The sequence below is a fragment of the Felis catus genome, chromosome B4 (assembly GCF_018350175.1).
Source record: "Felis catus isolate Fca126 chromosome B4, F.catus_Fca126_mat1.0, whole genome shotgun sequence".
In the NCBI taxonomy this organism is placed as follows: domain Eukaryota; kingdom Metazoa; phylum Chordata; class Mammalia; order Carnivora; family Felidae; genus Felis; species Felis catus.
The window spans coordinates 14,309,647-14,335,367 of record NC_058374.1 but is presented as its reverse complement, the minus strand read 5'-3'; the positions used below and the strand labels follow the sequence as shown (position 1 = coordinate 14,335,367).

The window sequence follows — 25,721 nt, the reverse complement described above, 5'->3', positions numbered from 1 at the left end:
GGGCTCTTCTACTGTAGTTGCGGGAGGGCTGGTTTTTCACTCGTCGCCCACGCCCTTCTAATCCAGTTTCTACCTTTCAGCGCCTGGCGATGTTGGCTCTGTCTCTCTTCCCTCTTTTCTGTATTTGGCTTGCTAAGGGGACGCAAAACCCTAGTCCTTGTCCCAGTGCCCCCATCTCCGTCGCATCCCCAGTACCAGGAAAATCAAGATAAACGGGGGATGAGGGGTGGTTTGCGATTAAAAAAAAAAAGTGCTTACAGGCAACAATGTAGGCGATCATGAGCCCCCTGAAAGGAGAGAGTAAAGAAGACTTTGCGTTCTGCGACAGCGGCTCAGAAAAGTCCTCCAAATGTCCGCCGTAGCAACTCTGACCAGTGGAAACTAACGGTTATGAATGGAGTCGCTAGGAAGGCACGGACAACCGCAAAACAGCTGAAGGACGTTTGCAAGGTCAGGCCTCTGAACCTGTTGATTTAGCTGTGGCGAGAACTTAGAAGAAAGTAGGTTGCTTCTGACTTAAAGAGCCTGCTCCCTCCCCACCCCATTCCTTTCTCTTTTCCAGCCCAAGTTAGCGCCCCTCCCTCACTTTACTTTTCCTCTCTCCATCTTTCTCAAAAAATTTTCCGTTCTCAATCTCTTCACCGCTCGTTTTGTTTTCCATTTTTTGGATCTATTTCCTGTATTTTCAGTTTTTGTCACCTACATAGTGCCCAACTGGCGATAAAGTAAACAAAACAAAAAGCTGTGTTCCCTTGGGTCAAAAATTATTGCAGGTTACACAGGGTTAAAGTACAGTTTGATTTTTTTTTTTAAATCACAATTGAAAAGATTAAAAAGAATGAAGTTACAATGAGTTTGTAACAACAGGCTTTTGTTTCATAAAATGAATCTTATTGGTTCGTGATGAACTGCCAACATTCAGTTTTAAAGTAGTCTTAGATCTCTAGCTTTTAAGCTGTAAGAGAAATGCAGACGCACATACCTAATTGAAATGCTAGAGTGATGGGAAGGAAATGTGAATAAGTTTTTGTCCCCCTAAGGTTCCAGACTGTGTAGTTAGATTTGTAGCATCTTCTCAGTTTGCATTCCCTCTGTGAGTATTACCTACCATTTACACCCCATGGCTCTGGGGCCAGGCTGCCTGGATTGAATCCTAACTCCATCCCTGGCCAAGTATCTGACTCCTAAAGCAAGCTAATTAACCCTCTCCATGAAGTGATAAAAATAGTACCTGTTGTGCTTATTAGAAGAGATCATCTCTGTAAGATGATTAAGCACAGTGGCACAGAAAAAGTGCTGGATAAGTGTAACTGTGATAAATCTAGGGACAATCTGAATTAAGAGTTAATAAAAATTAAGAGTAACCTCTATGGTTTTAGTGCATGTGTTTTATTTTGAGACTGCCAATATAATTGCCACAAGAATTTTGCTAAAATGAATATCCACACTTCAAAGAAGTTGGGTCACACAAACATTGCAAGAAAAAAACCAAACACTTCTCCCGTGACCCAATTACTTCAAAACACATTTCCTTTCAGTGTTCCTTTCTGGTTTGTTTCACATTTGTGCATGTATTTAAATTGTGAAATAATACAGATTAAATTTTGTATTCTGACTTTCTTTCCATATAACTTTTTTCAATGTTTCTCACATAGTCTTCAAATTATCACTTTAACTCACGTGGTGTGTATGTATATATATGTACATATGTATATAGAACCTTTTTTTAAATGTTTATTTTTGAGAGAGAGAGAGAGAGAGAGAGAGAGATACAGAGTGTGAGTGGGGGAGGGGCAGACAGGGAGGGAGACACAGAATCCAGAGCAGGCTCCAGGCTCTGAGCTGTCAGCATAGAGCTGGTCAAGGAGCTTGAACCCATAAACTGTGAGATCATGACCTGAGCTGAAGTCAGATGCTTAAGGGACTGAGCCATCCAGGCGCCCCTGTATATATAACCTTGTAATGACAGCTATTCAGTTTTTTTGCCCTGTAAAGCCTCAATTTGGTCTTTGAATAATGAAGTTTACTTTTCACATTAATTCCAGAATTGGACTGTGGGTAGATTTATATGCTTGTCGTGATGTAAGAGTGGTTTAAGGGCCTTGGTGATAAGTCATGTCATTAGGTATCTGTAGATGCAACCTAAACGTGAGACATTTCAAGCCGTTAAGCGATCTCTAAGCAACAGCATGGTGACGTGCCACACATCCATAGATAAGGCCAGTAAGGAGAAAAAGAATCTAATTGGATGTAGGCCATTTATTATACTTCTGAGACAGCAAAAGCAAGATCAGCATGTTTATCAGTTCCCTGCCTCCCTAGGCCCATGGGACATCCCTAGTCCCAGAGATCACTAACCATAGGTGTCATGAGTGATGAGGTCACTGCATTGACAAGCCAGCTTTAAACTTCAGCTGAGCAGTTTCATAGACTTACACAGAAACCTGCAGCTATATATACCCTAAGGTGGCGAGCAGAGAGGGCAGGGGGCAAGGTGAAAAGCATTAGTCTCCACTAAAACTAGGGATATGGAAGAGAAACACCTTTTTTAAAAATTTTTTTAATGTTTATTTTTGAGAGAGAGAGTTGGGGAGGGGCAGAGAGAGAGGGAGACAGAGTCCGAAGCAGGCTCCAGGCTCTGAGCTGTCAGCACAGACCCTGATGCAGGGCTCAAACTCACGATCCATGAGATCATGACCTGAACTGAAGCCATACATGTAACCAGCGGAGCCACCCAGGCGCCCCGAAGAGAAACACCTTTGTGGGAGTCTTCCACAAGATCGGGACCCTCGCTGCAGAAGGGTTCTCAGGCATTCTGCCCCTGCAGTCAAGTCTTGCCTACATGGCTAGATGAAGACACGCAACGTTGTCAGGGGGCCTTGGAGGAGAGCTGTCCTATTCAAAAAGAGATATTTGAAAGATCTTAAATGGTCAAAGAGCTGTCTGGGGATGTTCTTTTTTTTTTTTTTTAATAGATTCTATTTATTAGAGTTTTGTTTATTTTTTGAGGTTTTCTTTTTTTTTTTTTAAAGTAACCTCTGCACCCAATGTGGAGCTCAAACTCACAACCCCAAGATCTAGAGTCACACGCTCCACTGACTGAGCCAGCCAGGTACCCTTGTGTTGTTTTCTTTTTAAGGGCAGAGGCCTAATGTGCTAGGAATCTAGGCTTTAGATTTTCTATAGGTCCTAAAGAGCCAGCACCAGTAATTTTGGAAATAAAGTGTCTGTATGATACAAAATAAGCTACAGGTAACTATTCACAATGTACCATAGATATACATAAACATAAACCTATAATTTTAGACTTTTTTATTTTTTTTTAATTTTTTTTTTCAACATTTATTTATTTTTGGGACAGAGAGAGACAGCGCATGAACGGGGGAGGGGCAGAGAGAGAGGGAGACACAGAATCGGAAACAGGCTCCAGGCTCTGAGCCATCAGCCCAGAGCCTGACGCGGGGCTCGAACTCATGGACCGCGAGATCGTGACCTGGCTGAAGTCGGACGCTTAACCGACTGCACCACCCAGGCGCCCCTTTTAGACTTCTTTAAAGTAGACATTTATATTGGGGTGCCTGGGTGGCTCAGTGGTTAAGCGTCTGACTTCGGCTCAGGTCATGATCTCATGGTTCGTGAGTTCGAGCCCCACGTCGGGCTCTGTGCTGACAGCTGGGAGCCTGGAGCCTGCTTCAGATTCTGTGTCTCCCTCTCTCTCTGTGTCTCAGCTGGGCTGGGTGCTAAAAGGCCTCACAGAGAGGTGCCGGTTCAACCAAGACCTGGAGGAAGTGGAGGACTGAGCCGAGGAAGAGTGGGGGAAGGTTAAGGCCCTGAGGCAGGAGTGTGCTTGACCTGTTAGAACGGGGAAAGAGACCCAAGCAGCAGGGGGGGCCCTCGGAAGGAAGGTGAGAATGACAGGAGAGGAGAGAAGTGGCTGCAGGCTTGTAGCCCACACTAAAGATAATTCTTACCCTGAAGGCTTCCTGGAGGAGGAGGTGCGAGTCTTGAAAGAGGCCCTGGCCAGTTAAGAAGATGGCGAAGAGCATTCCAGACAGTGGGGTGGTAGCTAGCCATGGGCCTGGATAGCTGGGGGTGGGATGTGCATGTGAGGAAGGAGAGCAGTGAAAGATGAGGTCGAATAGGTCAGTAGGACCTGAATAATCCTGGACCACCACACACACTATGCAGAGGCTATTCTAAAAGGAGAGTTAGCGGGCGCCTGAGTGGCTCAGTTGGGTGAGCATCTGACTTTGGCTCAGGTCATAATCTTGCGCCTCTGTCCCCCTCTCTCTCTCTCTGCCCCTCCCCTGCTTACGTGCTCTCTCTCAAAAAATAAATAAAAAACATTTTAAAATAAAATAAAAATAAATAAAAGAGTTACCGTTTTGCTTCAGACAATAGATCTCAGCCCTGCTGTGTCACTCCTGGTGCTTCTTCCCCACAGCCTTTAACATAATCTCTGGTGGCAGGAATCAGGCATTAGGTTTGTGTCTGTGGTTTGTCTTCCAGATTAAATGCTCAGCCACAATTAAGAAGTGCTCGTCTGGGGCGCCTGGGTGGCGTAGTCGGTTAAGCGTCCGACTTCAGCCAGGTCACGATCTCAAGGTCCGTGAGTTCGAGCCCCGCGTCGGGCTCTGGGCTGATGGCTCGGAGCCTGGAGCCTGTTTCCGATTCTGTGTCTCCCTCTCTCTCTGCCCCTCGCCCGTTCATGCTCTGTCTCTCTCTGTCCCAAAAATAAATAAACGTTGAAAAAAAAATTTTTTTTTTAAAAATAAAAGAAAAAAAATTTTTAAAAATAAATAAATAAATAAAAATAAAAAAAAAGAAGTGCTCGTCTTGATAAATACTACGCAAAGTGACCTAAAGAGTCATTGCAATCCCTATCAAAATCCCAATGGACGTTTTTGTTGAATTTAAAAAAATCCTAGGGGTGCCTGAGTGGCTCAGTCTGTTAAGCATCTGACTTCAGCTCAGGTCACGATCTCATGGTTCATCAGTTCGAGTCCCGTGTCGGGCTCTGTGCTGACAGCTCAGAGCCTGGAGCCTGCTTTGGATTCTGTGTCTCCCTCTCTCTCTGCCCCTCCCCTGCTCATGCTCTCTCTCTCTCTCTCAAAAATTTATACATCAATGGAACAGAGAGCCCAGAAATAAACTCTCACATAAATGGTCAATTAACTTTTGACAAGGAGGCCAAGACCCTTTAATGGGGAAAGAGCTGTTTTTTCAACAAACGGTGCTGGGAAAACTGGATATCCACATGCATATGAATGAAGTTGGACCCTTACTTATACCTCATGAAAAATGAAACTCAAAGTGGATCAAAGATCCAAACTTATGAGCCAAAACGATAAAACTCATAAAACATAGGGGAAAATATTTGTGACACTGCATTTGGCAGTGATATCTTGTATCTGACAACAAAAGCACAGGCAACAAAAGAAAAAAGTAGATAAATTGGTTCTTCATCAGAATTAACGTTGTGCATCGAAAGACACCATCAAGAGAGTGAAAAGCCACAGGGGAAGATATTTTTGCAAATTATATCTGATAAGGGACTAATATTCAGAATAAAGAACAACAACTCAATCACAAAAAGCAAAAACAAACAAACAAAAAACCATGGGGCCCTTGTCTTGCTCAGTTGGTAGAGCATGCAACTCTTGATCTTGGGGTTGTTAGTCTCCCAAAAAGCCAACTCAAAAATGGGCAAAGGACTTGAAAAAGACATTTCTCCAAGGAAGATATACTAATGTCCGATAAGCACATAAAAAGATGCTCAACATCCTTAATCATTAGGGTAATGCAAATCAAAACCATGATGAGATACCACTTCACATCCGTGAGGGTGGTTATTATTAAAGCAACAGAGGGGCGCTTGGTTGGCTCTGTCGGTTAGGCATCCAACTTTGGCTCAAGTCATGATCTCATGGTTCATGGGTTCAAGTCCCATTTTGGGCTCTGTGCAGACAGCTCACAGCCTGGACCCTCCTTTGGATTCTGTGTCTCCGTCTCTCTCTGCCCCTGCCTGGCTTGCACTCTTTCTCTCAAGAAATAAAATAAAATAAACATTAAAAAAAAAAAGCAGAAAAAAAAAAAGCAGAAAATAACCAGTGTTGGTGAGGGAATAACCAGTTGGAATGTAAAATGATGCAGCTGCTGTGGAATACAGTTTGTCAATTCCTCTAAAAGTTAAAACGTAGAATGATGATATAACCCAGCAATTCCACTCCTACGATATACCCAAAAGAATTGAAAGCAGGGACTGAACAGATACTAGTATGACAATGGCCATAGTTGCTTTATCCACAAGAGCCAAAAGGTAGAAACAATTTAGATGTCCATCAACGAATGAGTGAATGTCCTATTTACATACAATGGAATATTATTCAGCCATAAAAAGGAATAAAATACTGACACCTGCTACAACATGGATGAACTTGAAAAACATTATGCTAAGTGAAATAAGCCAGTTGCAAAAGGACAAACATTGTGCAATTATGCTGTATAAAGTCCCCAGACTAGGCAAATTCATAGATTAAAAGGTAGAAGAGAGGTTACCAAGGCTGGGGGAAGGGGAGGAGAAGGTGTTTAATGGGCACAGAGTTTCTATTTAGGAGGATGAAAAAATATTGGAAATACTGGCGATGGTTAACACAGCTTTATGAGTGTACTTAATGCCACTCTAAATACTATTTTTTCACTCATTTTTCTTTACTACTCCTTTTTTTATCTCATTTTCATTTTTTTCTTTACTTTTTTCTCATTTCTTCCTTTTAATTTTTTTCTCATCTTTTCCTTTTATTTAGTTTGTTAGTGTTCAGTTTTGTTTATTTCTATGCTCATCTAGCATTGTGTTTTGATTCCATTACAAAGATCAGCTGATCAGGTGGACTCTGGAATTTTCTTTTGAGGTGACGTGGGCCAAGCTTCTCAACCAACTTCTCCCAATTTTAAGTTGGCCTGGGGATACCTTGACTCCAAAGTCAACAGTAAGTCCAACACGCCCCCGGGCCTCTCTGCTGTCTCTGCTGATGAGGGTCCATATGGCCAGCCACCAGCTCTCAAGACCATCATCAAGGGTTAACTTGGCCAAGCTGAAGTTGGCTCGACGCATCCTGCCTTAGGAAAGAGGTGGTCATTAAAATCATTGACAAGACTTAGCAGAACTCCTCCAAACTCAAGAGACTATCCTGTGAATAAGAATCAGGAAGGCCGTGAGCCATCCCAAAACAATTATTTGAAGTGATCCAGACTCTGCCTTGTCCTGGAATACTCTAGTGAAAGAGAGGAACTTGAGTTCCTACTGGCTCACGGCAGTCTGCAAGAAAAGAAGGCCACAGGCAAATTCCATCAGATAATGTCTGTGGGGTATGGTCACCAGGAGTGTGTCGTCCGTAGATTTAAAGGCATGTTCTTGGATGCTGACGTGGTAAGTTTGAAGACTTTGGCTTCAGTCACAATTCACCTTTGGCAACAAGCTGGGTGCCTCCTTTGGCAGCCCCCTCTCAGTGCTGCCCTGGAACCCCTCCAGGGTCAGATAAGATGGAACCGTGGTGGGTGTGTGGAATCTGAGGGTGTTCTGTAGACACTGGTCAGCGGACCCCTGCCTCCAAGGAGTACTCAGTGGAATATACCATATCCCCTTTTACATATGCAGGAAATGTGAAAAACTGCTCAAGAAATCTCTCATTGTCAGTCTCAGCAAGAGAGCACTTTAGAGCCCAAGATCTATGGATGAATACAGGTCATGGAGACGAACTAAAAAACCCTTAATGTGGAGCCACTCCCTGACTACAAGGAAGCCTGGTTGAGTTGATCGTGCCCGGGAGTCACACAGGGAAGAGATCAAGACTCGCTGATGGGCCGTAAGCACAAGGAAACAATGACCTCCTGTTTACTCCTGAGTTACGAGGGAGTCGAGCTGGAGGGCCATGTCGTGGCCCAGAAACCCCAGGCTTTGGCTGAGCTAACCAACAGCAGCATGCTTTTCTCGTCTCACCAGGTACAGCGTGGAGTCTGCAACACAGAGCGAGGTAGCCGTGAGCTGGCTGTTCTCACCTCTGATTCCTGCTCTAAGAGCACTCAGAGGAGCAACACAGAACATGGGCCACCTGACAATGATCAGGTGTCAGGGTAGAAGTTCCACCAGTCCCCCACCCTGCCTGTAGAGGAAGAGACCACCCTCACCTTCAGAAGCAGTGGCCCCTCCACCAGCACAAATCAACTTCTGAATTCCCTGCTTTGGGAGGAGGCTGGCCTCGGCCAGGCCTCCATGCAGAAGGGCAGAGACAGCCTCACCCTGCCAGAGTCTGGGGCCTCCACAGCCTGTGCTCCCCTCCACACTCCACCTCTGCACCCCAGTCTCCCAACAAGGCCGCACCCGCAGGGACCCAAGTGCCACGGCCCAGTCAGGCCTCAGGGCTGTGCCCCCCAGACCTCTCAGGTGCCCCAGCCCAGCACAGACTCCCAATTGTGTCCCTTTGGCCACTTCTTCCGTCCACACATCAGAAGCAGTGGCAAAGCCACAGAGGGAACCAATTTCCTCTGGGGTGTGGCCGAAGGAAACCCCATCTACCTTGGCAACTTCCCACAGATGAGCCATTCCCGAGGCAGGGGGCGGCAGGGGACCACCGAGAACTTCTTCAGCCGGTTCAGGTTCAAGTTTATACTGAGACATCTGTGTTTCAGGTTTGCCAGAAGGAACCTGAAAGCAAACACTGATAGGAGACACTCAGACCTCACAGACTGAGAGCAGAAACGGTGATAAAGGAGAACTGTGGGGAGGCCAAGCCGGGCTCATTACACTTGACACGGGGTAGAAAGAACGTGAACTTCATGCAGCCCAGTGAGAAGGTGCAGGAGACCGGCCAGGGGCTGCACACAAAGAGTGGCCAGTAGGAGCCGAGGAAGAAATTTGCCCCGCTGTGTGTGCAGCGTACTCCGGCCAAGGGGATTTTGCAAGGTGGATAGAAGGGTCCACCCGCTCACAGCTATCTCTCAGTGGAGTTCCATTTAAGTGGACAGCAGCACCTCTGCGGCATTCAAAAGCATCGCTTCCAAAACCACGGCAGCTTAACCTTTAAAAGGCTGCCAGGAGCCTCCAGGGAGACAAGGGGAGGGGCGGGCACCGGCACCCCTACCTGGGCAAGACCGCGGAGGCCCTGTGGCCTTCTTTGTGCCGGAGCCGCCAAAGCTCTGCAGCGCTTGGCCCGCGGTTCTCGTGTGCTCATGGGGGAGGCCAGTTGGTGTTTCCACAGGGCAGTTTGGCAGGGCGTCAGAACCCTTAATGGGTTCTTCTGGGAAAAATCTCCCGGGCGACTTTCACCGAGGGCCTCACTAGCATTAGCGCAAAGTCTGCTGCCAAAAATACGTTGGAGTTTATCATAAGAAAACTCGGCTGCCCCTGATATGTGCACGCTTAATGCCGCTTGTGTTTTCGGATGCTCGGTCTGGCTGCGAGTTGGGGGATGGGTGGGGTAAACATTAGACTCCCTTGTGCTTGGACAGTGGCTTTAACCTCAGGGACTGGAAGTGAAGGAGGCAGCAAGCAGAAAATCAGCCTCTGTGTCATTGGCTGCTGTGCGACCTTCTCTCATTTGTAATTTTCTTCATTCTACACAATTTATTCCAGAACAAGACAGTATGAGGAAGGGAAGTTACAAAATAAAGATGGACGAAAAATCCCTCAAAATATAACTCACAGTCCAGTCATGTATTTAAAAAAAGAGAAACATTTCATCAAGTTCAAGTCAAAATGAATAAGGAATGCAAGGTTGGTTTAACAATCGAAAATCAATTCATGTAAGCTCTCTTGAAAAGATTAAAAGGGAAACATATGATCATCCCAATCCCAACAGAGACATTAAAAAAAGCTTTTGATGAAATTCTACATCCATTTATGAAAACAAGTTTTGCCGAACTACAAATAGGAAGAAACCTCCTTAACCTACTAAAACATGTATATCCATCAAAATAAGCCAGCTGCAGTGAACATATCACATTTGATGGTGAAACACTGAACACGTTACCTTTAAGGAACCATATACTATTCCTAGCCATTATTATACTCAGGTCCTGGCTAGTGCAGAAAGGCAAGGAAAAGAAAGATTTGCGGAATGCAAAGGACTAAGTAAAACTATCATCATTCATAGACTATTGTTTGATAAATAGAAAACCCCAAATCGTTTACTGAAAAGTAATTAAAACTTAAGAGATCTATCAAGGCTGCTGGATAAAGAGTCAATAGACAACAATCAACTCCCTTTCTCTGTACCAGTTACAAAAGGATGAATAATGCAAATATTTTAAAGACTTCATCTATAACATAATAAAAAAATTACAAAGATACTTAGAAATAAATCCCTTTAAGGGGCTCCTGGGTGTCTCAGTCAGTTAGGCATTGGACTCTTGATCTCAGCACAGGTGTTGATCTCAGGATGGTGTGTTCAAGCCCCGAGTTGGGCTCTGTGCCAGGCATACTTAAAAAAACCCTACTTAAAAAAAAAAATACACATAAGATGTGTAGACCTTTAATGGAGAAAATTGGAAAACTCTCTGAAAACATTAAAGAAAACTAATTGAAAAAGATATGAGTCATGAATAGTGAAACTGTCACAAAAATATCTGCTTCTCCTCCCCCACCCAACTGATGTAGCTTTTCAATGCAATTCTAAGAAAAATTCAAGAATTTTCTTTTGTGGAACATGACTCATGGATGTTAGAGTTTAGAGGGAAGAGCAAAGTGCCAGAACAACACTTTGTGACGATGAACAAAATAGGTAGGATTTAATGATTAAGACAGTGTGACATGAGTGGAGGGATAAACAAAGGGAGAGTCCAAAAAACGATTATATAATTGCACCTTGTGTTTTCTTTTTTTATTTTATTTTATTTTATTGAAAACATTTTTTAATGTTTTTATTTATTTTTGAGAGAGAGAGAGAGACAGAGTGTGAGCGGGGGAGACACAGAATTGGAAGCAGGCTCCAGGCTCCGAGCTGTCAGCACAGAGCCCAATGCCGGATTCGAACTCACAAACCATGAGATCGTGACCTGAGTCAAATTTGGATGCTTAACAGACTGAGCCACCCAGGTGCGCCACACCTGGTGTTTTCTTAAACACACTCTAATCAGCCTTTGTCCCCCACCACTGCACTGAAACTTCTCTCTCCAGGCTGTCAGTGATCTTGACAATGACCAAGATCCAATCGATAACTCTCAGTCCTCCCCCGCCCTGACATGCTTTCTCACTTGATGTGCTTTCTGGACACCACATTCTCTTGGTTTTTCTCTTACTCAATGACCACTTCTTCTCTGTCTCCTACGCTCATTCTTCCTCTCCTTTCCAAGCTCTTAATGTTGCGATTTCCCATGGCTTAGTCTTCAACCCTCTTTCTTCATCTATATACACTCAGTTTCTAGAGTCACCCAGTCTGAGGGTTCTAAATACTATCTCTCTGTTCATGAGTCCCACATCAATGTACCCCACCCAAACTAGACTTGCTATCCAACTGCCTATTCGACATCTCACTTGGATGTCTGATATCTCAAAACTCCCATGTCCAGAACTAAACTTCTGATCTTTGCTCCCCGCCAAACCTACTCCACCAGTGGGCCTCCCAGTGACTCAGGCCAACGCTCTTGGAATTATCCCGACTCCTCTCTTTCCTTCACATCCCATGTAGAATCTTTGAGGGACTACTGTTGACTTTACCTTCAAAATATATCCAGAATCTGAGATACTTCTCACCACTACCACCTGAGTTTGAGACACCCCGTAAGTTCTTCCCTGGATTATAATTATGGTAAAGATTCTGCTTCCAACCTTGTTTCCCTGCAATCTATTTTCAACACAGCAACAAGAGTGATCCCTTTAGAAAGTAGTGGTATCTTGGCAGATCGCACCCAAAACTCTTCAATGGTTCTGTTTCACTCCCATTTAACCCCAAATGCCTTTGTGCAAGGTCTTGTCCGGTTTCCATCTTCTATTCCCTGGCCTCTTCTGCTCCTCTGCTCTGGCCACACTGGCTCCTTGGTGTTCTTCACACCTGCCAGGGAAGCTCACTCTTGAGGGTCTCTGTATTGGATGCAGCTCTTAGGGGGTCTTCCTGATCAGCTCTTTCACCTCCTTCAAGCTTTTACTCAAATGCCATCTTCTCAAAGAGACCTGCCCTGTGTCCCCTACTTACCATTGCAGGTTACCTCTTCCACCCCACATACCCACGGCTGCCCATCTCAGCAATCAGAAAGAATGAAACCTTGCCATTTGCAACAAGGCGGATGCTGAGTGAAGTAAGGCAGTCAGAGGAAGAGAAGTATCATATGATTCCACTCATATGTGGAATTTGAGAAACAAAACAGATGAACATAGGGGAAGGGAAGGAAAAATAAGATAAACACAGAGAGGGAGGCAAAGCATAAGGGACTCTTAAATACAGAGAACAAACTGAGGGTTGCTGGAGGGGCTTGGGGTGGAGGGTTGGGCTACATGGGGGATGGGCATCAAGGAGGGCATTTGTTGGGATGAGCACTGGGTGTTATATGTAAGTGATAAATCACTAAATTCTACTCCTGACATCATTATTACATTATATGTTAATTGACTTGGATTCAAATTAAAAAAAAAAAGACTTACCATCTCTTTTGCTCTTTTTAAAAATTGCACTTATCAGGGCATCTGGGTGGCTGAGTTGGTTGAACGTTCAACTCTTTATTTCAGCTCAGGTCATGATCTCCTGGTTCCTGAGATCGAGCCCCATGTCGGGCTCTGTGCTGAGAGCACTGAGCCTGCTTGGGATTTTGTCTCTCCCTCTCATGCTCTCACTCTCTCACTCTCAAAAATAAACAAATAAACAAAAAAAAATTTTTTTAATTGCACTTATAATCTAAAATCTTTTAATAGACTATAGAATTCACTTATTATATATGGTATTGTCTGCAATGCCCTACCAGAATGTAATGCAAGGATGGGGATTCTTGTTTGTTCTGTTGACTAATGTCTTTCAAGAACCTAAAACAGTGCCTTGCTCATAGTGGGCACTCAGTAACTATTTGAATGAATGAATGAGGAAGATAGGATATAATGGAATCAAGGGAGTCACAAAGGTAAGGATAATGTTCTATTTATTTAAAAAAAATCTTTAATGTCCACTTATTTATTTTGAGAGAGAGAGAGGGCATGAGCAGGGAGGGGCAGAGAGAGAGAGGGAGAGAGAGAGAATCCCACACAGGCTCTGCACTGCCAGCGAAGAGCCTGGAGTAGGGCTCTAACTCATGAGCTGTGAGATCATGCCTGAGCCGAAGTCAATTTAACCAACTGAGCCACCCAGGCACCCTGGTAATGTTCTATTTCTTAAACTGGTGGTAGTTTCATAAATGTGCCCTTTATTTTTAAAATTTTACATATTATGAGTGTATGTATGTATATTGATCTGTAATCAATATTTAACAATATAGTTAAAAAAAAAAAAGAACTTGATTGTCCAAATTGATTCACTTCCTAAGGGCTCCAGAGAGCTGGGTTTTCACTGTACCTAGTATATTATCATCACTGGACAGAGGCATCAATATATCCATTGTCTTTTCTTTCTTTTTGTTCCTTGGGACAAGACACCATGGCTCTAGCCTCTGGTCAGAGGAGGGCAACTCAAGAGAACATACTTTGAAAAGAGTTCTTAACATTAGATAATAAAACAGCACAGTGTACCTTCCCTTTCCCCTTTTCCTGATTTTTTAAAAATGTTTATTTTTTTAGAGAGAGACAGAGACAGAGATAGAGCGCAAGTGGGGGAGGGGCAGAGGGAGAAGGAGACACAGAATCCCAAGCAGCCTCAGCCTGGGAGCTGTCAGCACAGAGCCCCACGCAGGGCTCGAACCCACGAACCTCAAGATCATGACCCAGAGGAGTCAGAGGCCCTTCTTTTCCTGATTTCTTATAATGACTATAATGCCCAAATGTCTCAGCTACAGGTTCACACGGATACTAGCCCTCACCCCAGTATTTCCCTACTGGAACACTTGAGGGCTTCCCCAGCTGAGAAAGCACTCACTGTCCTGAAGCTGCCTTTTGCCTTTGTACCCCACAGTGCATTTCCCATCACCTGGAAATTTAAAAACTAAAAACCAAAAAAAAGCCTGACCAGTGCGTTTTGTTAACATTAGCTTTTTGTCTTTTACTTGGAAATTCATTGATTACACCATGAAAAAATTTTCAAGAAGAAAATTTAAAAACCAAGGGATTTACACGAAAAAGAAAAGCAGATATTTTTTTTAAATATAGTTTTATGCAAAAACAAGCTAAAATGAAAAAAAAAACAAGCTAAAATGTTTTAGGCCCTATCTTTCCCATCTCTTGCATGGTTATATGTTGTATTGTTAGATGTTTCAAGTCAGTAACTTTCTAAATCCTGAATTTGTCAGTTCTTCCGGGCACCTGGCTCCATGTTTAATTTTTTTTTTAATGTTTATTTGAGACAGAGAGAGACAGAGCATGAACGGGGGAGGGGCAGAGAGAGAGGGAGACACAGAATCAGAAGCAGGCTCCAGGCTCTGAGCCATCAGCCCAGAGCCCCACGCGGGTCTCGAACTCACGGACCGCGAGATCGTGACCTGAGCTGAAGTCAGACACTTAACCGACTGAGCCACCCAGGCGCCCAATACTGTTTATTTTTGAGAGAGCTAGAGTGCGAGCAGGGAAGTGGCAGAGAGAGGGAGACACAGAATCCAAAGCAGGCTCCAGGCTCCAAGCTTCAGCACAGAGCCGGATCCGGGGCTTGAACTCACGAACAGTGAGATCATGACCTGATCTGAAGTCAGACACCCAACCAACTGAGTCATCCACGAAAGTTTCTTTTAAATGAAGAGTTGGAGGTAGTGGTGGGCAGGGGAGGTGGGGCACCTGGGGCTCGGTGGGTTAAGCCTCTGACTCTTAATTTCAGCTCAGGTCATTATCTCACGGTTTGTGGGACAGAGCGCCTCCCGCCCCACTTGCAGCGTGGAGTCAGGTTGGGATTCTTTCTCTCCCCCTCTGTCGCTTCCCCACTTGTGCTCTGTCTCAAAAATAAACATTTAAAAATATATAAAAATATAAATGAAGAGTGGAAAATTAACTCTTCATATCACCAGAAAATGCTGTTCCAGTTCTTTGAACAATTAATCCAGTGTGAATCACAATCTCATTCTGTGTATCTGTAGACCTGCGGTGACATTGGATTTGTTCCCCTGGCGAAAGGGCTCAAATTGAATACGCACGTAGTTTTGTGCCTTTGCCCTGAGAACTAGTTAGGGTGGTTGCAGCACGTGTTCAGAACGTATTTTTGCTTTTTAAAGAGAAGACGCCTTTTTCATTGCCGATGAACTGTACCTAGAGATGGGAGAGGAGACGTGAGAGGTCTCAATATACTGCCTACAGTCCAGGTTTCTCGGTTTACATATATACACAAAAAGGAATCCCCACTGATTTCCGTGCCCTGCAGAGACCTCTCTGGATTTCCTGAAAATGGTCTCTTGAGAAAGAATTGGGGAGCGAGCCAAGAGCGGAGAGGAACTCATTTAAATTCCCAGCTCCTTCCCTTTCTAGTTCCAAGCTGCACCCTCACTCGCAACTGAGGGTGGAGAGGCTGGAGAGCTGGACTGCTGCCTCCTACACGGCAGGTGCGGCTCACAGCTCAGCCCCGCCCTCAGAACCAATGGCCAATGGGAACCATCCGGGCCCAGAGCGCGACCAATGGGAGCTGGCGGGCGGAGGCGCGCCGCCATTTAAGGAGCCGCGGGGCGGGGTCTGGGTGAGTGTGCGTCGGGACTGTGGCTGCGGTTGGGTTTTGTGACCATGTCCCTGCAGGTAAGTCGAAGGCCGTGAGGGAGGGTTTGCCCCCCCCACCCCCCCGAGGGAATCGCTGCAGTGGGGCGTGTGGCAAGCGTGACGCTCCTGGCCGGCGGGCCGCTCGGACCTAGAACTTGGGACAGTTGCTGCCTGCAGTCCTCTTGCCCCCGTTTCCTCCCCTTCCCTCATCCCCGCTCCCGCCCGCCCCGAATTGTCCGTTGTGACCCCAAAGACACTCCCACCTGCTTCGCGAGCGTCCACTTATGACAGTGGGGACCGCACCCGTGCCATCTATGGATGGCGAGCCGGGGCTCCCTATGGCAACGCTTGTGAACCCCGGGGATTGGTTAAACGCCAAGTAGGTTCACGTTCCCGGGAGGGCAGACACCGAGTTGCTCCGGGAGGACCAGGCGGCCCTGCCCCTCCAGTTCTTCCCATCTGAGAAATGGAGGCGAGGGCGGCTGGGGTCCCACCCGCACCGCCTCGCTCCTTGGTACAGCCAGGGGCCTCTCTCAGGCAAAAGTTGTTTTGGGCAGCAGAGAGCTGTAAAACTACAATAAAAAATACTGTTTTGCTGATATGCGAAAAAAGTAAATGTTCAGGGTGGGAACTTTGGGGAAAGAGAACTAATGTCAATAAAGGCCATCAGGAATTCCTTCACCCAAATGACAACCACGGCTAACTCGATGGATTCGTTTCTAGTATGTGTGAAAAATGTGTATGTGTATATATATGCCTGTACGTGCTTGCACATACAGGTGCATGTATACATAGATACATGTGCATGGTATAAGTGTGTATATACACACACTGATTCGATTATACTCTTATGTGTATAGTTTTGTTCCTGTACCTATCACTGTATTATGAGCCCCCTTCCAAGCCCCTGTCCGTCCTTCGGGTGCTGACCCCTTGGGCTTGGACTAAGCGCCATGTCCTCTGGGAAGGCTTCTTCCACGCCCGCTGACGCTCTGTCCTCTGTGTCCCCAGAGTGCCTGCAGCTCCTCCACTATAGCAAGTATCACGTGATCACTGTTGACTTGCTCATCTCCCACTGGAGCCCGAGCTCCTTGGGCGCCGGCTGCCCTGTTTCGTCCCTATGTGCCTGGCAAAGGCCTGGCACACCATAGGTGTTCAGTACGTGCATTAAGTAGTATGATCCAAGTGATGAGCTCTGGCTGGGCAGAGTCAACAGGATGAAATCAAGAATATGTGCTTTCTTAATGGCATTTAATCTTAACACCTTCCCCATGAGGTTAATAGTATCATTTTGGGGGGGGGGTGGAGTCTGAATCACAAGAACTTTGTTGCTAGCACAGAGTCCCATGGCATTGTCTCTCAAAGCTAGAATTCAAACCCAAGATCCTGATGTGAGGCCAGTGCTCTTTCCACTTGAGCTCCTCATGGTTGCACTGGGAAGGGCCCCATAGAGAGGGTACATGGGAGCCACACCATGGAGCAGGAATGTATCAAGTTGTGGCACCACAAAATGGCACGCTGGATGGAAAGAATGATCTTGGTCCCTGCCCTGGAATGGGCTTCTCTACCCTGGAAGGGAGAAGAAAGGGGGATCCTTGAAGATGTGTCTGAAACTGTGTCAGGGGCTGACCTCTTGTAAAGAGGGCCAAGCGTTTCATTAGGTTATCAAATGGTTCCATGTTCCCCCACATTATGAGGAACGCTTTTCCAGAAGTTCCTTCCTGGAAGGCAGGGACCTAGCATGGTTGTTGAGAATTCTTAGAATTCTCCTCAAGGCTTGGCTTGCCAAGGGGAATTGGGTTTCTGTCACTGGGAAAGGGCATAAGACCTTACAGCAAGCAAATCTGGAGGCAAAGATCCCTATGCCTCTGAATAGCCCTGCCCGGCCCTTAGGAAGCCGTGGGCACTTATGGATCATTTTCATTTTGTCCTGATTATAGACACAAGAGGGGCACACTATAGAACATTTGGAGAGTATAGAAAGTGTTAAAACACCAGAAAACTTAGCAATAATCAGAGGTAATTACTGTTTGCATATTTTAGTATACTTCTTGCTGGTCTTTATTTTTTCTACATGGCTTACAAAGCTGAGTGTATAAAGACAATTTGGTATTATTTGTTAAATCAACATATTTTTCATTGTGAATAAGTTTTCTCTAGCATTAGGTGTTTTTTTCTTCCCCACAAAGAGACTTAAAATAATAATGGTAGCCTTTGTTAAACACTCACCATGTCCCAGGCACTATTTAAAATATTTTATATGTGTTGGGACGCCTAAGTGACTCAGTTGATTAAGTGTTCAACTGTTGACTTTCTCTCAGGTCATGTCTCATGGTTCGTGACTTTGAGCCCCACGTCGGCTCTGCACTGACAGTGTGTGGCCTACTTGGGATTCTCTCTCTCCTCTCCACACCACCCCCCCCCAAATAAATAAATAAACTTAAATAACTATTTTACATGTGTTAACCTGATTAATCTTGCCAACAACTTTGTGGATAGGTAGTATTATTGTCCCATATTCTGGCTGAGAAAACAGACACAGGTTAAATAACTTCCAAGGACACATAGCTCTTAAGAGATGAAGCTGAGATTCTAATTGGGGCAGTCTGGCTCTAGAGCCAGTGTTTTTGTTTTTGTTTTTGTTTTTGTTTTTGTTTTTGTTTTTGTTTTTGTTTTTGTTTTTGTTTTTTGAGAGAGAGAGTGCGCGTGAGCAGTAGAGGGAGAGAGAATCCTAAGCAGGCCCTGTGTTCAGCACGGAGCCCGATGTGGGGCCTGATCTTACGACCCTGAGATCATGACCTGAGCCAAAATCAAGAGTCAGATACTCAACTGACTGAGCCAGCCAGGCACCCCTAAAGCCTGTGTTCTTAACCATGACATTGTTGAAAGCAGTTGGCAACTTCCTAGAAAGAAACTCAGAAAGAGAAGGCAGGGTGTATGACCCTTGTCACATGCACCCATGCTTCTTAGACCCTTGTAGGGATTAATTAGGAGGCTGGGCCATTTTCCAGGTTATTTAGGTTGGAGAACCCAGTCTCTCTGATTTACAAGTGATTTTTGTTCATGACGAAACGACTGTCCTAGTTGTGCTACTGTTCTGTCTTTGGCGCTGGAGGAAACTTTATCCAGCACCTCTGCTGAGATCACTGAGGTTCTGACATTACATTGGGGCTATCCACTTTCTGTACTGGGACTTTGGATATTTGGATCAACGGCAGCTCTGCATTGGAGAAAGAAAATGGGGGTGGGGGTGGAATGCCTTCTTGAGCTTTTCTTGTTTGATACCCAGGCCGGTGACATTTCCTGCTTATCCCTGACTTATTTTTTTAACGTTTATTTATTTTTGGGACAGGGAGAGACAGAGCATGAACAGGGGAGGGTCAGAGAGAGGGAGACACAGAATCTGAAACAGGCTCCAGGCTCTGAGCTGTCAGCACAGAGCCCGACGCGGGGCTAGAACTCAAGGACTGCGAGATCATGACCCGAGCCGAAGTCGGCCGCTCAACCGACTGAGCCACCCAGGCGCCCCTGCTTATCCCTGATTTAAATAACACAAGGTAAAATAATGCTTATTTATTTTTTTTAAAGAATAGAAAAATTCTATTAAGGAAAATAGTTCCCAAAGCCCTTTTTAGAGAAACGAAGAGGTTATAAGACAACGGATAAAGCTAAGAGCACATAGGGGCCTCCTGGCTGGCTCAGTCTGTGGTGCGGGCAGCTCTTGATCTCAGGGTCATGGGTTCGAGTCCCACACTGGGGGCAGAGATTACTTAAGTAAAATATAAAACAAAATCTTTTTAAAAATCCTGGGAGCCCATAGACATTCCTCTGTGCAGAATATGTCAACGGGGAGCTGCCGGCCAGCCTGACGATCTTTGGGAGTTGGGCAAGGAGGAACCAGGTGGTGAAAGCTCTAGACAAAGACTGGTTGGTAGCAAAGCTATTGCAAATGGCAAAGGGTGGATTGAGGAAGGAGAGGGGGAAGTGTCCATGAGGGGGATCAACAAAGCTGCACTAAGTGTAATGTTGTTTTTAAAAAGTTATATTTGTATGCTTTAAACTTACAAGAAATGTGGGTTGAAATTTCTCTTGATAGATTTTTTTTGCCACCTTTTGACCACATTCATCCATTTCCCCCACCCTTCATCGCCACCTGTGGTAACTGGCAGTCTGTCCTCCTTTTCCCTAAGTTTAGTGACCTTAGATTCCACATACAAGTGAGGTCCTTTAGTATTTGTTGGCCTCTGTCTGACTTCAGCTCACACAATGCCCTCAGGGCCCATCCTTGTTGCTGCTCATGGCAGGATCTCCTTCCCTTTTATGGCTGAATGATATTCCAGGATGTGTGTGTCTGTGTCTGTATAATATTTTCCTTATCCATTCATCCATCATTGTGATGAGGGACCATAAGGCAAGCTGAGGGTCAAGCACAAGCTAGCACAACCCACCCCCCCTTGCCACCCCAGGTGGGATATGTGTGACATTCCTCAGACACTCCTGGCTGCCCAAGAACAAAGGAAAGGACAGAAGATAAATGGCTAGACTGATAGAGTCTCCCTCAATTTACAAATATCTTAGTAGTAATAGCACAAGAAAAAGGCAATCTTATCAGTAGCCTAAAGTCCAGGAACTGCCTACTTTCCTAATGTTAACGCTTTGCTAGAGGGAAACACAACCTTAGCTTGACAATAGCTAGGCCTCCAGTAATCTATGAGTCTTCTTGAGCATCTGGAAATCCCTTTGCTGACAGCTCAGAGCCTGGAGCCTGCTTCTGGATTCTGCGTCTCCCTCTTTCTCTGCCCCTCCCCTGGTCGCGCTTGTCTGCCTCTCGAAAAAAAATAAACATTAAAAAAAAAACAACACTTCCTCTTGACTTTACCTCCCCCATCTCCATAGTGTATAACCAGTCACTGTTCACAGCCCCAGTGCTGCTCTTTCTGCCCACAGGTCCTGTCCCCGTGCTTTAATAATAATCACCCTTTTGCGCCTCTTCAAGAATTCTTTCTTGGCCATCGGTTCTGAACCCCCTCCATCACCCCAAAACCTCATTGATAGGACACTCAACTTGTACTTTCCATGTCTTGACTCTTGTTAAGAGCAAAAACCAAAACCACTGGGCGTGACCGTGGGGGTGCCAGCATCGCTGTGAGACGGGTTTTGCTCCCACCCAGAGGTAGAATTGCTGGATCACGTGGGAGCTGGATTTTTAATTTGTTGTTTTCCACTGTGGCTGCACCAGTTTCTGTTCCCACCCATAGCGAGGGAGGGTTCCCTTTTCTCCAAGGTCTCACCAACACTATTTCTTGTCTTTTGATTTTAACCATCCTAATAAGAGTGAGGTCATATCTCGTGGCTTTGATGTGCATTTCCTGGTGATGAGTGATGTTGAGCACCTTTCCATGTGTCTGTTGGCCATCTCTATGTCTTATTTATTTTTTCTTAATTTATAAAGGATTTATTGGATTTTTTCAGAAAAATTCTCTAAACTACATAACTAAGTTCTACACAGACAAGCTCTCATTCTTCATTTAGCCTTGATTTTCTTAGTTTTCATGTTTCTGATCATCTGCCATCTTTTTTTTTTGTTATTATCTCCATTTTATTTATTTATTTTTAACTTATCTATTTAAATTCAAGTTAATTAACATAATTTTTTTCATCCACTGTCTTTTAAACCATTTGGCATTTTGTTTTTTCTGCGTTCCCCAAGCATTATTCAGCAACTGGGCTGCGGCCCTTCTCACTGGTAACCTCTTCTTTTCAAGAGACCGGCACTTATTTACAATAGTTCTGTCGGTTCTGGGACCCAATGAAGAATTCTGTCTAAAGGCTTTCCCTGCTTGTTGTCTTGAATCTCTCAGATCCTGATCTTTTAGCCTTCGAGCAAGTAGCTTTCATTCTAGACTGTACTTTTTATGCTTTCTCTTCAGCTTTCTGGGAATCGTTTCTTTTTTTTTTTTTGTATTTTTCGTTTTTCTTCTGCAAATGAGCTTCTTTCAACTTTCCTGATGACTTCTTTATGTTGTCTGGCCAGCTGTAGTTAACTTGTCTGGAATGTTATCTGGGAGGGGTTTTCTTTTTCTTTTTCTTTTCGCCTTCTTCTGAAGCCCTTTATCAGTGCGCACCCCTGACGCCCCATCTGAAGCCCAACCACCGCTCCTCTTCTCAGCCTTCCCCAAAAGGGAGCTCCCCTTGCTACCCTGCTGCTGGGCTGCGCCTCCTTCTCCTCCCCCAGGGGGTGCTCCGCTTCCCCTACCATCCCACCCCGCACCCCCAGGTGATGCCCTGCTTCTCCATCCTCCCCCAGAGGGTGCTCTGTGCTCCACCTCCTATGCTGGGTGGGCTGGCTCTCCACCCACATCACTAGTGACGAGGTGCGAGAGGATCTGTGCGGCGTCGGACCCTCTCCATTTGCCTTCCTTTCCCATTTTGTTTAATTGATTTTTTTTTAAAGCTATCGAGTGGTATGAGTTCTTTATATTTTTTAAATATTAAGCATTTTTTATTTTATTTCATTTTTGCATTGTTTATTTTTTAATTTTTTTTCAATATATGAAATTTATTATCAAATTGGTTTCCATACAACACCCAGTGCTCATCCCAAAAGGTGCCCTCCTCAATACCCATCACCCACCCTCCCCTCCCTCCCACCCCCCATCAACCCTCAGTTTGTTCTCAGTTTTTAACAGTCTCTTATGCTTTGGCTCTCTCCCACTCTAACCTCTTTTTTTTTTTTTCCTCCCCCTCCCCCATGGGTTCCTGTTAAGTTTCTCAGGATCCACATAAGAGTGAAACCATAGGGTATCTGTCTTTCTCTGTATGGCTTATTTCACTTAGCATCACACTCTCCAGTTCCATCCACGTTGCTACAAAGGGCCATATTTCATTCTTTCTCATTGCCACGTAGTACTCCATTGTGTATATAAACCACAATTTCTTTATCCATTCATCAGTTGATGGACATTTAGGCTCTTTCCACAATTTGGCCATTGTTGAGAGTGCTGCTATAAACATTGGGGTACAGGTGCCCCTGTGCATCAGTACTCCTGTATCCCTTGGGTAAATTCCTAGCAGTGCTACTGCTGGGTCATAGGGTAGGTCTATTTTAAATTTTCTGAGGAACCTCCACACTGTTTTCCAGAGTGGCTGTACCAATTTGCATTCCCACCAACAGTATTAAGCACGTTTTAAAGATACATGATTTGCAAATATTTTTTCCCATTCCATAGGTTGCCTTTTCATTTTGTTGATGCTTTTCTTTACCTTGTAGAAACTTTTCAGTGTGATGGAGTCTCACATCTTTATTTTTGTTTTAGTTGCCCTTGCTCTTCTGGTGTCAGATCCGATCATTGCCGAGACCAGTGTCTGCCCCCTATATTTTCTATCTAGGAGTTTTATGGTCTAAACCAAAGGTCTTACTTGACCTTACTTTAAATCCACTTTGGGTTGTGCATAGTGTCAGATTGTGGTCCAGTTTCATTCTTCTGTATGTGGCAGTCAAGTGGTCCCAGCACCATTTGGTGAGGAGAGTGACCTTTCCCCCATTCTACATTCTTGGCTCTTTGTCAAAAATTAATTGAACGTATACGCATGCTTTTATTTCTGGGCTCTCTGTTCTGCTTCATTGATCTGTTTGTTTTTAGGCCAGTACCATACTGTTTTGATTACTGTAGCTTTGTAATATACAGTAGTTGCAAGTCAGGAAGTGTGATGACTCCAGCTTTGTTTTTCTTTCTCAAGGTTGCTTTGACTGTTCTATACAAACTTTAAGGTTGTTTTTTTTCTATGTAAACTGTGCCATTAGAATGTTGATAGGGATTGGCTTCGACAAATCTGTAGATTGCTTTAGGTGGTAGGGACATTTAAACAAAATTATTTCTTCCAATTCATGAGCATAGAATAGCTTTCCATTTATTTGTGTCTTCTTCAGTTTTTAGAATTTTCAGTATTAAGAATTTTTAGTATTGGGCACCTGGGTGGCTCAGCCAGTTAGGCATCCAACTTTGGCACAGGTCATGACCTCAGGGTTTGTGAGTTCGAGCCCATATCGGGCTCTGAGCTGACAACTTGGAGGCTGGAGCCTGCTTCAGATTCTGTGTCTCTCTCTGTCTGTTCCCTGATTATGCATGCACGCTCTCTCTCTCTCTCTCTCTCTCTCTCTCTCTCTCTCTCTCTCTCAAAAATAAATAAATAAACATTTAAAAAAAGAATGCTCATAATTAAGAATTTTATATAGTTGTCCCTATCTTAGCTGTTTATCAGGTACCAGGAGAGGTATCTGTAAACGATAGTTCTGGTGGAGCCAGACTGTAATGGTTCCAATTCTGTTTGAAAGCTTCCTCTTTCTTTTTGAGTTCCCGGTGTTTGGTGGTAAATGCCCCCAAGATAGATGGGCCTGCCGAAAGTTAGTGAATGCACCATGCACCTTTTTTTCCTTTTGTTCTAGGCTGATTTTGATAGGATCGCCGAAGATGTGAAGAAGATGAAAACAAGGCCAAATGACGGAGAACTGAAAGAACTCTATGGGCTCTACAAACAATCTGTAGTTGGCGACATTAATATTGGTATTTCATATATATGTATATGTATATGTATGTTAATATTTTTAAAATAATATATTTAAAAATAATGATAAGTTTCTTGAACAATGTTTGTTAGAAGTATAGAGTGAAAAATAACCTTGAAAATGTATCTGTCCTTCTTTTGGCAGAGTGTCCAGGAATATTAGATTTAAAAGGCAAGGCTAAATGGGAAGCATGGAACCTCCAAAAAGGTTGTTAATTCTTTAATAAGTGAAATAAACTTTCTTAATTGCCCGATACATCAGTGAGATAATCTGTCTTGTCTTTCTAGGGTTATCGAAGGAAGATGCCATGAGTGCGTACATTGCTAAAGCAAAAGAGCTGATAGAAAAATACGGAATTTAAAATTCAGCTGTGAGAAAGTTTTTCTTTTGAAACCTTCATAACGCTATCATGACCTAACATCTGGATAAGAAATGCACGGTTAACTCTACATGTCGTGAATATTTTTGCCATTAACATGAATTGTAATCCTTAATTAGCGGTACACTGAAACTGTGTTATGTAATGAAATTTTACTTGCCTAAACCAGATGATTGTAAAAGTTCTTTTAAAAAAAAATTTTTGCTCTGGTAGTATGTGCACAAAAACATTAACATTTTTTTTTTTTTTTGGCTTACCAGTTTTTCTACAGAGAGTTAACATTATTGGTGTATAATCAAAACAGTTTATTAAGAACGAGTAACAAGGTTTTTCCTTTGTTGCACCGTGTAGCTTTGGGATTCTCACTGACCTGGGGCCTTGGTCAACCATAGACATCTGTGGTTCTTGTCCTTAGTCTGTAATTCTTTACTAGGTGACTGAGGCAAATTATGTAACCTCGCTAATCAGCCTCCTCTATAGAGTAGGGGGAAAATCAGTCTCACAGGGTTGTAAGAACTGAATGAGGAAACTGTAATTATCATACTTTAGTTTAAAGCACACGTTATGAAAAGCCTAACAACAAATAAGCTAAAAATTTTAAAAAGAAACTTATGAGTCGATGACTATTCAAATAAAGAAAAAAAGCTACCAACTATTTTTTCTCTAAATTTCTACATTTAAGACAAACCAAAAAATCAAATGTAGTATCTAGTGTTAATAAACCTACAACTACTCCGCCTCTTAAGCTCAATTTGTATCGTAGTGAAAATGCAGAGTCTGGAATATCATATTGGCCTAATCCTCAGTCTTTCTTGCAGGCACACAGCTTCCCTGGAGGAAGGTGGCCTTCTTTTAGCAGTTCTAGAATCTGTCTGAGATTGCATAGGATAAACATCATCAAAACCAGTGTAACTCTATTCCCTGGATAAGGGTGTGCATTTGGTATGCTATGACCAGTGAGGGACAGTTCATTTCAT

General features: G+C 44.1%; 1 protein-coding gene across 4 annotated transcripts; it reads left to right on the top strand.

The window, feature by feature from the left end:
- Nucleotides 1-42: 42 nt before the first annotated feature.
- Nucleotides 43-25,399, top strand: ACBD7 (acyl-CoA binding domain containing 7). Of its 4 annotated transcripts, none has more exons than XM_045060938.1 (4): nt 43-450; nt 24,246-24,363; nt 24,510-24,572; nt 24,653-25,399. In XM_045060938.1, the coding sequence occupies exons 1-4, from the start codon at nt 391-393 to the stop codon at nt 24,724-24,726; spliced, it is 315 nt and encodes a 104-aa protein (XP_044916873.1). In that variant the 5' UTR covers nt 43-390; the 3' UTR covers nt 24,727-25,399. The 4 variants fall into 4 exon arrangements, with proteins under 4 accessions (XP_044916873.1, XP_003988172.1, XP_044916874.1 ...); XM_003988123.5 differs by lacking the exon at nt 43-450 and adding an exon at nt 15,711-15,838 and having other exon boundaries at nt 24,653-24,912; XM_045060939.1 differs by lacking the exon at nt 43-450 and adding an exon at nt 17,589-17,818.
- The last annotated feature ends 322 nt before the right edge of the window (nt 25,400-25,721 follow it).

What these genes read in the sequence shown, in the direction of transcription:
- ACBD7 (XM_045060938.1), top strand. Translation starts at nt 391, where the DNA reads ATGAATGGAGTCGCTAGGAAGGCACGGACAACCGCAAAACAGCTGAAG. An exon ending in AGTTGGCGACATTAATATTG is followed by an intron (nt 24,364 to 24,509) that starts GTATTTCATATA and finishes TTCTTTTGGCAG; the next exon opens with AGTGTCCAGGAATATTAGAT. An exon ending in AGCATGGAACCTCCAAAAAG is followed by an intron (nt 24,573 to 24,652) that starts GTTGTTAATTCT and finishes TTGTCTTTCTAG; the next exon opens with GGTTATCGAAGGAAGATGCC.